This window comes from Asparagus officinalis, chromosome 9 (genome assembly GCF_001876935.1).
Source record: "Asparagus officinalis chromosome 9, Aspof.V1, whole genome shotgun sequence".
Lineage (NCBI taxonomy): Eukaryota > Viridiplantae > Streptophyta > Magnoliopsida > Asparagales > Asparagaceae > Asparagus > Asparagus officinalis.
In genome coordinates this window covers 62578384-62592609 of record NC_033802.1, presented here as the reverse complement: position 1 = coordinate 62592609, position 14226 = coordinate 62578384, and the positions used below count along the sequence as shown (strand labels likewise).

Below are 14226 nucleotides of genomic sequence, written 5' to 3'. Positions count from 1 at the left end.
AGCGTTGGACAGAGTTGAGAAAAAAAAGAAGTGAGAGAAAGAGAGAGAGAGAAATTTCTCTTTCTTCGTGTGATTCTTTGATTAGAGAGTGATCTTCTCTTTGTAATCTTCTCTTTTGTGATTAGTGAAGTTCTATGTTGTTCTCGCCCGTGGACGTAGGTCATACTGACCGAACCACATTAAATCCTTATGTGTTGTTCTCTTTCTCTTCATTGTATTTATTTAGTGTTGTTATTCTCTACTCTTGTATAGACATTTTCTGTGTCTGTCAAGACACTCAAGAGTCAAGACTAAGCATGGGGAGGAATACATCTATAGGCATGCGTATCCATAACCTTTTGTAAGGGACCTCAGGGTAAATTTTCACAAATCCCACCCGAACTTTGGGTATTTTTGTTCAAAACCCCCTAATTTTTATAAATTAGAGAAATCCCTCCTAAAGTTTCAATATTCTACTAAACCTCTTCAAATAACAACAACAACAAAAACAAAGTCTTCATTCCTAATGTTTGGGGTCAGCTACGTGAATCATATTTTTTCATTACATTCTTATGTGGGTTGTCTACTCCGTTAAGTTAACCATTATCATACTCTTTTTAATTGCTTCTAACTAAGTTCTTTTAGGTCACCCTCTAGATTTATTTACCTCATTAATCATAATATTATCACTTTTCTTAATAGGTGCACTAAGAGGTCTTCGTTGTACATGACCAAACGACTTTAGTCGATACTTTCTCATTTTATCGTTAATAGAAGCAACATCTAAGTTATTATGAAGGCACTCATTTCTTATCCTATCTTTAAAGCATAGTTTGGTATGGGGGTATGAAGAGGGAAGCGAAGAAAAAACACATCAATTTGTAGTTTATTTTCTCTCTTCTTGAATCCCTCCAATTTAGAGGGATTCTTCTCTCTCCTCATTTTTAGTTCATTTTATGTTGTCTCCTACTCTACCTCACTTCCCCTCACTTTACCTTCCTTCTAAAAAAACTACCAAAGGCACTTTGGATTTTTGTCCCTCCCTTTACTTTTACATTCCCTTTTATCAAACTAAGCCTAAGTTTATACCCACAAGATCATCGTAAGGTTCTAAACTTATTTTTTACACATGTTATTGATGTATGACGCTTAACAGACAATTTCATGGAGGATTTGGACAATCACGAGCTACGTTACCTGGACTCAGGTATGAGTATCCAATACGGGTGCGGATCCGAGTGTCCGATACGAAATTTCTGAAAATTTTGGATAAGGGGACACTATCCTAAATTTCGACACAGGTACAGGGATACACTTTTAATAATAGTTTAATTTATTTAATGAAGTACAACTAATTAAATTCCATTCCTCTATCCCGTATACACTTTTACTTGCTTCATATATTTATTGTAAAACCCAAACCCAAACAAAAAAATCCAAACCCAAAAATACAAAGCCAAAGCCCAAACCCAAACCCAAACCCAAACCTAAACCCAAACCCAAAACCCAAAACCAAAACCAAAAACCTAAAACCCAAACTAAAGTAAACTATGTAACCCTAATTCTCACTCACCCGACGCCGCCACGAAATTTCTATCGACCCGTTCTGTTCCTCGTCTAAGCTCGAACTCATCAAAGCCTCTCGGATCCTCATCTTCGATCTCACCTTCAATCTCCGAGCTGGTCTTCAACCTCTGTCGAACAGTCGAAGCTTCGTCTTCAACCTCCGAGCTTCATCTTTAACCTCCGTCCTGTTCCTCGTCGAAGCTTGAACTCGTCGAAAAGCCACATCCGCCTTCTCCATCGACGATGAGGAGCCATCTCCTCCCCCTCCTTCGTCGACGACGAGCAGCCGCAGCCCCACCCGCCTCCTCCTTCGTCGAATCTCCTCCCCCTCCTTCGTCGACGACGAGCAGCCACAACCCCGTCGTATCCGAGTGCCAACCATCGTATCCGACCCGTATTTCGTACCCGGATCGGTGTCGGGTCGTATCAACGTCGGTACGACGGTCCAACCGTCGTGTCCGAGTAACGTAGATCACGAGCTAAATCCAGATTTATACGTATTATTGACTTTCGCAAAAAAAAAACAATCATATCTTCCAACCCAGAAGGTGGATTCTGACATAATATATATGTAAATTACCTATCTCGACGAGACAGAGCCAACTAGATTATCAGATTTTTAAAATCTCATCAGTCATACCCAGTTTTGACTAAAATCCGAAAATAATCAGTTTTAAGTTTATTTTTAGGAATAAAGTTGGAGTCTATTTAGATTAGAAAATAAATTCAATATTAGAGTCAAATTAAATTAGGAAACAAATTCAATTTTAATTCATGATTTGTTTCCTCTATTATAGGGAGTTTTTTAGGATAGAATTTGATACTTTTTATTTCTTATAATTCTAGTATTACTAGGAGTCTTATTTATTTTTCTATTTAAGAAGAGTAATGTAACCCTAAAAAATAATATCATTTTATCAATAAAATTTCTCTCTTAATATTTTCTTTGTGGATTCGAAATTCTTCGTGGATTCGGAGATCGTTCTTTGTGGATTCAAAGAACACCTTTGGTGGATTCCGAGGTTTTTACTTCTGCACTGCGTTAACTAGTATCAGAGCTAGGTTCCTCCAATCCGATGGCAGACGATGAAGCCCTTTTTTTCTCATACTGAGTTCGATGAGCTGAAGACCGATGTTAATCAGATAAAGGCTGCCATAGAGCGACTTGCGTTGGTAGTGGAGCATCTGAACATGGTAGGAGTTCGAAATTGCGTTGATGGTCACTAGCGACGTGATCCGACTCCATATGATAAATTCAACAGCGACGACAATAACTATGAAGCCCCACGCCACGGTGATGATCACAGAGACCGTCAACAAAGGGATAGTTGTGATGCTGGAGGGTTCAAGATGAAGATAGATCTGCCATCTTTTAACAGGCAACTTTATATCGAAGAATTTCTTGATTAGGTTGCAGAAGTGGAGAGATTCTTTAAGTATATGGAGATCCCAGATAAGCGTAAGGTAAAATTAGTGGCCTACTGACTTGAAGATGGAGCATCAGCTTGGTGGGAATCAGTTTGCATGAATCGATCTCGTCAAGGAAAGCTGAAAGTCAATAGGTTGAAAAAGATGAAGAAACTACTAAAAGTCCGTTTCTTGTCAGGTGATTATGAACAAGTCTTATTCAGATAATACCAAAAGTGCAAACAATGTGGAAGAACAGTTGATGAGTACAAGCAGGAGTTTTTTCGGTTGTCATCCAGCAATAATTTAAATGAGAACGAGGCCCAACAGATGTCTCGATATACTAGGGGATTGAGGATAGCAATTCAGGATCATGTATCTTTGTAGCAGACATATACCTTGGCAGACACAGCCTAGCCGAAAAGGTGGAGCGATAACTTGGACTGAATAATAGAGGATCGTGGGTAGCTTCCGACGGGTCACGCATGAGCTTTAATCGTGGTGGGAATGAACAGTCTCAAACTACTTCTAATTAAGATGTTACATCTGAGAAAGGTACAAGCCCAACGATAATAACAGCAAAGAAGGCTACACCACAAAACCCGTATGCCAAACCCGATCCAATCAAGTGCTACAGATGTGGTCAACCTAGTTATCGATCCAATCAGTGCCCTAAAAGAAGTGTTGTGAATATAGTCGATCATGAAGATGAGGATATAGACCAAGATGATGCTGAAGACTATGGAGGTGATTGGGTGGATCCTGATTATGGGGATCAACTCTCGTGCGTTGTGCGACGACCTATTATTGGCTCTAAAGACAGAAGAACCATCACAACGGTATAATATCTTCCACATGAGATGCACTGTGAAATAAAAGACTTGTGATGTTATCATTGATAGTGGTAGCAGTGAGAATATTGTCTCTCGGCATATGGTGGAAAAACTAAGTTTGAAGACAGAGAAACATCTCGCTCCCTACAAGATCGGTTGGATTCGTAAGGGTAATGACGTGCAGGTTGATGATGTGTGTCGGGTATCTTTTTCCATTGGCCGAAATTATATTGATGAGGCATTGTGTAATGTAGTTGAGATGAATGCTTGTCATATGTTGTTAGGCAAACCATGACAGTTTGATGTTGATGTCACGCACAGGGGGAAGGATAATGTTTATATCTTTAAGAAGGATGGTCGCCGAATTGTACTTATGCCTCTTACAGAAAAAAGTCATCTAAGATAAAGACTACTGAGAAGAAGAGACTCTTGGTGACAAACAACAAGGCTTTAGGAGAAAACTTGAAGCAATCTGAAGAGGTCTATGACTTGGTTGTAACTGAAAAGAAGAACCTGCCCCTACCGAAATTTCTCCTAAGGTGCAAGCACTCATTATGCATGAGATTCATGATGCTGATAGGGATATAATAGTGAAGATAGATATTATGCATGATATTTTCAGAGAGGTTATGAGCGATATTGCACATATTAACGATGTCCTGATGGAGAAGAATGATAAAATAGAGAGTGAGACAATTGATGGTTTGTGTGAATTGCTTGGTGGAGGGCTCGAGGTAAAGAAGATGAAAGAATTATGTATGGAGTATGAGGGAAAAAATTCTTTTTTGAAAGCAATGATCATCAATAAATTCAGCGATGAGATGATACCGTCGTCACTAGAATATGGGAAGCAACAGGGAAAATATTAGAAAGAGTTTTTCATGTCAACTACAGATCCACATGCTGCCAATTACATACACATATCATGTGAAAGATTTATACACAAGTTTGATACAAAAGAAGTCCTAGAAGAGGAGGTAAAAGAACAAATGGAGAAAATCAACGCTAAATATAAGGCAGATGTTGATCGTTGTAAGAAAAAAAATATTTAATATTAAAGCTACTATTCTAACAAATATAAGCTTGGGGTCGAGCTTCTTTCAATAAGGGGAGACTGATGTATGATGCTTAACAGACAATTTCACGGAGGATTCGCACAATCACGAGCTAAATACTGATTTATACGTATTATTGACTTCTGCAAAAAAAATAATTATATCTTCTAACCCAGAAAGTAGATTCTGACATATTATATAAATAAATCACCTATCTCGACGAGATGGAGCCAACTAGATTGTCAGATTTTTAAAATCTCATCAGTAATACCCAGTTATGACTGAAATCCAAAAATAATCAGATTTTAGTTTATTTTTAGTAATAAAGTTGGAGCCTTAGATTAGGAAATAAATTCAATATTAGAGTCAAATTAAATTAGGAAATAAATTCAATTTTAATTCATGATTTGTTTCCTCAATTATAAGAAGTTTTTTAGAATAGAATTTCATACTTTCTATTTCTTGTAATTCTAGTATTACCAGGAGCCTTATTTATTTTTCTATTTAAGAAGAGTCATGTAACCCCAAAGAATAATTTCTTTTCATCAATAAAAATTCTCTCTCAATATTTTCTTCGTGGATTCGAAGTTCTTCTTGTATTCGGAGATCGTTCTTTGTGGATTCAAAGAACACCCTTGGTGGTTCCGAGGTTTTTACTTCCGCGTTGCGTTAGTTATTTTTTATTTACCCAACATTTTGATCTATAAAGCATTGCCGGTCTTTTAACTATCCTATAGAATTTTCCCTCTTGTCTCATAGGTTTCTAGGGTCACATAAGACTTCTAAGACACTCCTCCATTTTAACTATCTCAATTTGATTCGATGGACATCATCATCCTCAATCTCACGATCATGACGAATAATTGATCCTAAATAACAAAAGTGATCTAAGTAGAACTGAATATAAGAATAAAATTCATGTAATTGACCACAAATATTTGGAATAAATGCTTTGTTGTTGTTGTTGTTATATCAACATTTATCATCACTTGTCTCAACGTTGTAGTGTCTGGTTTTAGGAGCAGATCCAAAAGAATTTTCTTTTTTGTGTGTGTGTGCGTGTGTGTTTTTTTTTTTTTTTGGTTGGCTACTAATTTGTAAATGTTAAATGCCAATTGTTTGAAAATTCAATATGGGGTGCAAAAATTTTAAAACAATGGGGGGCGGCAAATTGTACTTGTAGAGGGCTTTAAAATGCAAATTTTAGATTGTTAGGTGTGCAACTGCACCTGTACCAACCACATGGATCCGCTCCTGCTTGGTTTATGCAGTATAAGAAGGCTTCATGGATAACATGCACAATGTAGCCAAAATTTTCAAAACTCATCCCAACTTTTTGGCTTGGATTTTTTATATATATTCTGCAGGAGACTTACCTTATGTCTAAGACATTCTCGGGAAAAATATGGTACTTTTGCCGGATTGTAAAGCATTATGGGCATCACTGGAGAATCATTGTCCCCAAGAACCTCAAAACCCATCCTTTTAAGTTCTGATCTGAAGAAATTGCTGTTCTCACGAATTTTTGCAAGCTTCATAGCCCCTATTCAAATAAAAAATTAACAACTATGAATATTTCAATACAAACGTAAACGGAAAAAAAAAAAGAATAAGGTGAGAAAGAAAATCCCGGTCTACCTCTATTGGACCCATCTTCACCAAGAATAACCTTAAGTGCACATATTGCTTGTTCTACCGCAGGTGGTGACATGGAAGTTGCATAAAGATGTGCAGGGCAAGCGTGCTTCAGGTACCGAACTATTTCCTGGTAAAGGGTACAAAGGAAGTTCAGTAGTGAAAAATTGTGATCCATCCTCTAAAATCTCACTATATAACTATTAAAAGGTTAAAGAGTAATTGCTGATAGACCCCAGGTATTATCGCCCAATTGTAGATAGACCCCTTGTAGTTCTATTATTGCACATAGAACGCTCAGCAAAATAATTTGACTCTTTTAACCAGAAAGAAAGAGAAATATTTTTTGAGAAACAGACATCCTGAGGGAAAAAGATAAGAAAATTCTTTTAGGGGTCTATCTGCAATAGCAGAACTACAGGTTTATCAGCAATTGGCCGATAGTACAGGGTCGATATGCAATTAGGTGATAGTATAGGGGCCTATCAGCGATTAACCCAAGGTTAAAAGTAAACAGACCTTTGATGCTGCGATGTAGCCTCCACAAGATCCAAATGATTTTGAAAATGTTCCCATCATTATATCTATATCAGCAGGGTCTACTCCGAGGAGCTCACAAACACCTCTGCCTGTTTTTCCAACTGCACCCATGCTATGTGCCTCATCAATGTAAGTATATGCCTGTAACGAAGAAGGCACAAGATAAGTCTGTTTCCATTAGCCACTAGTTGATGCTCTCTATGAAGTTTCATCCACAAATTTTTATACATATGTATATAAAGGTTAATTGGACATAGATCCCCCGAGTATCTTTGTTTGGAATTGCTAGCCCTGTAGTTTCATTATTGCAGACAGTCCCTGTGGGTTAATTTTTTTTTTGACTCATTTACCCTTTATGAAATTTTAACAAAATATTGCCTCCGCTGAAACTACAATGAAACTGCAAGGGGTGTAAGTTCACAAGAACAGTACTACAGGGCGTCTATGCGCAGTTAGCCCTATATATAAAAGCAAACCTTATATTTCTTGCAAATAGCTATGATCTCTGGAAGTCTGCAGAACTCCCCTTCCATACTGTAGATTCCCTCAACAATAACTAGTATTTTCTTCCAGGGTTTATGTGTTTGAGGTTGTCCAGCAGCAACCTGCTCTCTTAGTACCACCTCCAAGTGAGCCGGATCTACATGTCAAAATCCAATGTGTTAGACTATAAAACTACAACGCTCAACCTCCATCACAACTTCAGAGTTTTGGTTGAAGTAACAGGGACTCTAAAATTATATAAGAGTAACCCAGTTTCCATTCCTATCAACCACAAATCTAAAGAATTTTTTAAAAAAAATTGTTATCATTGAGTGTGACCAGCTTACGGCCCATAAAAAGGACGCGCAACTTGTGGAGAGGAATGTTAAAGCATAAAGCTATCACTCATCTCAAATTTGAAGTTTGGGTGCATTAAGACAAAACAAAAAGCATATATTTTTTGCTCAAATGGTATAAACTTAATCCTACACCAAATTAAGGTTCAAAACTTACTGTTGCTTTGGAAGACATGTACTGTTGCCCCTGATTCTCGTGCGCCATTGACAATTGAATTATGGTTCAAAGAATCACTAATTATCAATCCTCCCTGTCCACGGAACAACAACAATAAAAACAAACACTTTATCGCAAATTTGTGGGCTGGCTGCATGAATCGTATCTTGCTATTTAGTTATCTAAAGAGCTATCTTCTCCATTAAGTTAGTTATTCATAGTAGTTAGAAAAAACTCCAAGTTTGAAGTTCATACTGTTCAGTACAAACCTTTTCAATGAGCACAGGGATGACGGCAGAGTTTGTAACATAACCTGTACCAAATATAATGGCAGCTGGCTTTCCTACAAATCGAGCAACCAACTCCTCCAACTCTGAGTGTATTTTTGTAGTTCCTGATGCAAAAGAAAAAAATTGATTTATCTTTCATTCCAAATCATCAGCTTTTTCCTATAATATTCATGAGGCTAATTAGTAAATACCTTATAGTTTACCCTATTTTGCACTTTATACCCTCACTTATTTTTGGTACTATTTAAACACCCTAAAGTTTTTAAAATTCATATGTTATCACCTTCTGTATGCAAAAGTGAGAATATCTCTGCTTCCCTTTGGATCTCCCATGCTAATTATAAAACTTCTTACACCTGTCCCCATTCTATCTAAGATATTTGAGGTAGGTTTAAAGTAGAATTCAGGAAGTTTTAACAGTAAATTCAACAACATCAAGCGCCAAAAAGCTCTAAAATTAGCATGTGAGTTACATATGGGAATATTTGGGAGAATATTCTCAGGTTTTCATCAGAAAAAGTAAAGTTCCAATTTTAAAAACTCTAGGTATGTAAGTGCTGCAAAAAACATGCGAGTGAATATAACTGCGAAGTAGGACAAACTATAACGTATTCAAGTGCTAACTAGCCTATTCATGAGGAAAAAAAAATTCGTACCACCATCTACACGAACACTGCAGGTGCTGACAGAGTATTTCTTCAAGGATTCAATGACATGGGGTGTGCAATATTCATCTGTTGAAGCAAAACCAAGGTAGTTGTATGATCCCAGGTTGATGCATCTAGTAGAATTTGAGGTCCGGCTGCATTAATAAAAAAACAACTTTCATTCTTGCTTTCCAAATATGAGGTAAAACAAACAATAACATTTCAAGCATCTAAAAATAATCCTTGATGCCAAATGGAAGCATTAAGTTTTTCTTGTCCTATGTCCTTTCCTTGAATCATTCGTGAAACTGTATGTTCTAGCCCTTACTGACCATTAATCTTGGAAGACTAGAAAAATTGCATACATGATCTAATTAGTATTAAAGGTGATACATTTTCTTAGAAGCGCAAGCTATTACTAGGTAGGATGAGCTCAAGAAATATTTGGAGGTACTTCATATTAGCACTTACTGCAGTGTCTTGTTATTGTCATTGCTATAACGTTCAACCACATCTATCCAAGAATCTGGTGCGCTTGAAATTGGTCTGTTAGCACAATCCTGCAGAAAGAGAATTTTGCATCAGAATAGTGAAGAAATTACATGTTTACACCCTAAATACTATCAGAAGGACTTGTACACAGATATGATTGACAATTAGCTTCTTCATTCTTCACGACGTGCTCACATTAGTCCACTCAAAAACAAAACAAACATTCTTATCTTTTACAAATAACAAACCATTTATTTTCCTTTTTCTTACTCATAGAGACAATGTTGATCGTTGAAGCTACTACATATGAAACCATAAATTTCATAAGTTCTCGATAAGTTAACCTTTGGAACATCTTTTTGTATGACTTCCTATGTTACCCGGGTACTTCTATCATGAAGCCGTACCGCTACCGGACACGTACCTGACACATACCCATTGTCAAACTTCATGAACACTCCTTGGATATATGCATACGTTTATTCAGACTCGTAGTCGATTATATGATATATGTTCTAATTTAAAACAATTGTCATACACTTATGGTAGTGCATCTGTATGTATTAGGCAAGACATATACCCTCCTCATTTTTTACCTAATATGAGGCTTCTATATGAAGTCCCCTAGCATCGATAAATGTACTCATGTATGTTAGGTCTCATGTTTATGAGCCTATTGTCTAATCTGGTTTTGATAATTAACAAACAATTCCTAACACCGCCTCCTAGTATTTGTGTTTGCTTGCTAGGTATCCTAGACAAGCATCCTCAAGTTGGAGGTTGGATGGACTTGAGCGTTCACGATGATATTCATGGAGGTTGGAGGAAATCAGAATGAAGCCATTTGCACATTCAAGTCAAAGATTCTCTACTGCGCTTCATCCCTGCTACCAAGATCGAGCTTCACGAATATTTCTAAGCTAGCTTGGTATAGTGTTCGTAGTTTAGGTTGTTTACTTTATGTGTTATACTTAAAGCTCAAACTATACACATACAAATCATTTTAATTTATCGTGTTCATTGTTTGTTTCGCTTTGCTAGAGGGTTTTTTAAATATCTTTGTACATACGTTTATCCATAAAAATATAACTATTAGTTTAAAAAATAGTTTTATTTTAAAAATACGATAAATATGAAACTAGTTTTAACGATTAACACAATTGTTTCATCGCATTATACATCTATTTTGGAAGACAACGTGTTTGAAATGATTTCATCAGAATCATGTGTTTAACGATTTTGTATTTTTGTTGATTCTGTAAATCGATGAAATCATATTTAAAGTTTTCGTATTTTTGACCGTTTTGCAAAAATAATGAGTTTTCACAAATGGGAAATGATATTTTAGAAATTTCTTTTGTAACATGTTCATGTTCATATATATAAACATTTTTCAAAGTTTTACTATTTTTGAAGTTGTTTTACTATTTTAAAATGAATTTGGAAAATTAGTTTTTTCAGCATTTAAGTATTTGAAATGTCAGTTTATCAGTCGATTGACCATAATTATCAGTCGGCTAACCATAATTATCAGTCAACCGATCGTCTAGCAGTCGACCGATGGTGATAATCAGTCACACTATAAAATAGCAGTTGTTCTGGATAGTCGACTGATTCGTTGATCGGTCGACCGATCAACGGTTATTTCTCCAATAACGACTAGTTTTTAGCTCAGTCGATTTGTTTTGGTTGAGAGGCTATAAATAGCCCTCAAAAACTTATTTGTTGGACCATGGAAATATGGAACATAGTTTTGCAAGTTTGTTTAACGGTTTTTGAGAGAAGAAAAAGTGTGTTTGTTTATGTGAAAAGAGTTTCACAAAGAGAAGGATCTCAATTTCGTTTTTGAGGCGTTCATCCTCAAATCTCTATATCTCTTTGTTTTGGAGAAGTTTTCTAAACTCTTTCTCTAGCTAATTAATATTTTGATTCTCATATATTTATACTAGATTGATTTGAGTTTGATTTTGTTTTACTCATTGTTTACACACACAACCACTTGAGCTTAAATATTTCACATTTAGTATAATTAATCGGGTTTTGGGAGTAATTCATTGAGTGAGCTTACATTTCGTTCTCACATGTTTAGAGAACAAAATCTTCATTCGCACTTACTGTTGAAACACATTGTAATACACAAGGATACTTAGAGTAGTAATTAGGAGAGACCGGGATCAATTCTAAGACGAGTTGGTTGGTTGTAAATCCTAGGGAGATGTTGTAATTCCAAACACTTGAGGAAGGTGACACGGGTAGTCCAACACTTAGAGAAGTGTAGCTTGTGGGATTGACATCGTGTGAGCTGTAAAAGTTATTAGTGAACTTTGAAAACAGTTGTGTGTAATTTTTTGAGTAATAGTGGAGATCTCCTCGAGGTGAGGAGCGGAGACGTAGGTCGAGGCTTGAGCGAACTCCGTGATCATAATTTTGTGTTTGCGTTTGGCATTTGGCGTACTATTCTCTTTACATATTGTGCATATTTTTGTATCGCCTATTGTCTCTTGTTTATCCTTGCATAATCATATTGCTAGGCTATTGCGTTATAAGTTTTAATTTGACATCAAAATCAGATTACATTAGCAATTATCCTATTCACCCCCTATAGGGTACTTTCAATGTATTCATGAGGAATCAACAAAAAGTGTCTTCTTCTCAATTTGACAATATACAACAATACGCATCAACTAGATGTACTAATATATGTCTTAGAAAGTTAAGCTTGAGGGGAAATGAACATTTAATGCTAAAAACATTGACTTCCAAGTTAACAATTAATATTCAGTTGACAAGAGAATTGAAACAATGAATCCTAAAATAGTAAGGTCGACTCCTACCAAGTAATCAAAATCAAAATCAAACTTTTTTACGAAATCGGACCTGAGCACGATGATAAACCCTTCGAGTGTAGAAATCCTCCATCCCTGAACATATTGGCGCATATCCCTGTTTCAAAATGAAACCCAAAACGTTTAGAATCAAATCCAACACAAAATTTCTATACAAATTCGGCAACACCCAAGAGAACCATTTCGAATTTCTTATAAAAAAGTAAAATCCGATAAGAAATAAACAATCTTTTTCATCACAAATTTTTTTTAAAAAAATAGTCTCAAGTAAAAAGGTTCTCAACTAGGGGAAGGGGAGTATGTATATAGGCAAATGGTTCATTTGAATGGTTTTTTTCTCTCAAGGACATTTTAGCTATTTGACGATTAAGGACAAGGGGTACGAGGAGAAATATTTACACTTCGAGAGTTCTGTCAGGCATCCCAAAGTTATCATGAGGTATTATACGAACAAAAGTCAGTAAGTTGCGAAACCTCCCAAAACTCAAAGAGGGTTTTTGTGAAACAAACTCCATAATTAAGGATAGATCCAGAAATTTTTTAGTGCGGGGGCATATTTTGCATAATACATATTTATAATTTAAGGGTGTTTTTGCTGGTTTTTTATCTTAGTCCCTTAAATCTTTCATAGTTTGAACTTAGTCCCTCAAATCATTAAAATCACTATTAGGTCCTTCTATTATTAAGTTTTCGTTGAAATTATCCCTTCAATAAAGAGTATAATTAACATTTCGAGAGTTAATTTGAATTAACTTATAATAATGTGGTAACCTTTTAGCAATTTCAATGATTTAAGGGACTAATTTCCCTATAATTGACACTTCCACACTTGATTTGAGGGACTAATTTCAAAATAACTTAAGAATTGGATAACTTAGTAGCAATTTTAATGACTGGACTTAGTAGCAATTTTAATAATTGGAGGGACTAAATTTTAAATAACCTATGAATTGGGGTACCTTAAAGCAATATCAATTATTTGAGTGACTAATTTCATAATATAAAAGACGTACGGGGCTAATATCTAAAAACTCCTTTTTCCTATAGGATAATTGTTCAAAATGGCCCCATTTCCAAATTTAATCCCAAAAATCGACCCAATCCACGGTTATTTAGTGAAACCGACCCAGTTTCTGGCCACGTCAGCATCGTGGTCAGAAACAGAGTCGTTTAATAAAAAAATCAAACTTCTAATAAGTCGGGGTTGCCTAATTAGACAGGGTTGGCAACCCCCGACTAATTAGAAGCTCTTCCACTACGAGCGGCATTAGTAAAGCTAAACCCCGACCAATGTGATCGGGGTTGCCAACCTTGACCAAAATGGTCGTGGTTGCCAACCCCGTTCATTTGGCGACCATGAAGAGATAACAGATTATTTCCTTTCTCTTATACTTTTACTTAATAATTCAATGCTTTCTCAAGCAGGAGCTCCATGAAGAGCTTGGCATCAACCTTCCAAAAGATGCATTTCCTTCAAGAATGGTGAGCAACTTTTTTTTTCTACCGTCACTTCCAAGTTTAATTTTATCTGAAATTCCGAATAAATTATGCACAAGTATTTATCATATTGATCTGTAAACTTATTTTAATCATGCTTGGAAGTTAGCTCAAGATTCATGTCATTCGATCTTTCACAATAATATGTACATTTTCAATAATATGTGCATTTGCTAATCCTAATAATATGAAGAGCTTTGCTAATCCAAGCTCTTCATGGAGCTCCCAAATGAACGGGGTTGGTTGGCAACCCCGATCACTTTGGTCGGGTTTAGGTTTGCTAAACCGACTCGTATTGGAAGAGCTTCTAATTAGTCGGGGTTGCTAACCCCGACTAATTAGAAGTTCTGATTGCTTTGGTCTCTACAAATTTATTCTTTAATTATTGCGACTAATTAGAAGTTCTGATTGCTTTAGGTTTGTTATTTTTTATTATGATGTAG

At 36.0% G+C, this 14226-nt stretch overlaps 1 protein-coding gene across 1 annotated transcript in view; it reads right to left on the bottom strand.

The window, feature by feature from the left end:
* The window catches only part of LOC109824140 (long chain base biosynthesis protein 2d-like), a 22185-nt gene that overhangs the window by 3831 nt on the left and 4128 nt on the right, over positions 1-14226 (bottom strand). The window contains exons 2-10 of the mRNA XM_020390668.1: positions 12318-12383; positions 9420-9508; positions 8958-9103; positions 8281-8405; positions 8012-8105; positions 7492-7655; positions 6995-7156; positions 6479-6605; positions 6217-6383 (exon numbers count right to left, since the gene is read on the bottom strand). Of these exons, the coding sequence (XP_020246257.1) occupies positions 6217-6383; positions 6479-6605; positions 6995-7156; positions 7492-7655; positions 8012-8105; positions 8281-8405; positions 8958-9103; positions 9420-9508; positions 12318-12383 (1140 nt within the window). The remainder of the gene's footprint in view (positions 1-6216; positions 6384-6478; positions 6606-6994; positions 7157-7491; positions 7656-8011; positions 8106-8280; positions 8406-8957; positions 9104-9419; positions 9509-12317; positions 12384-14226) is intronic.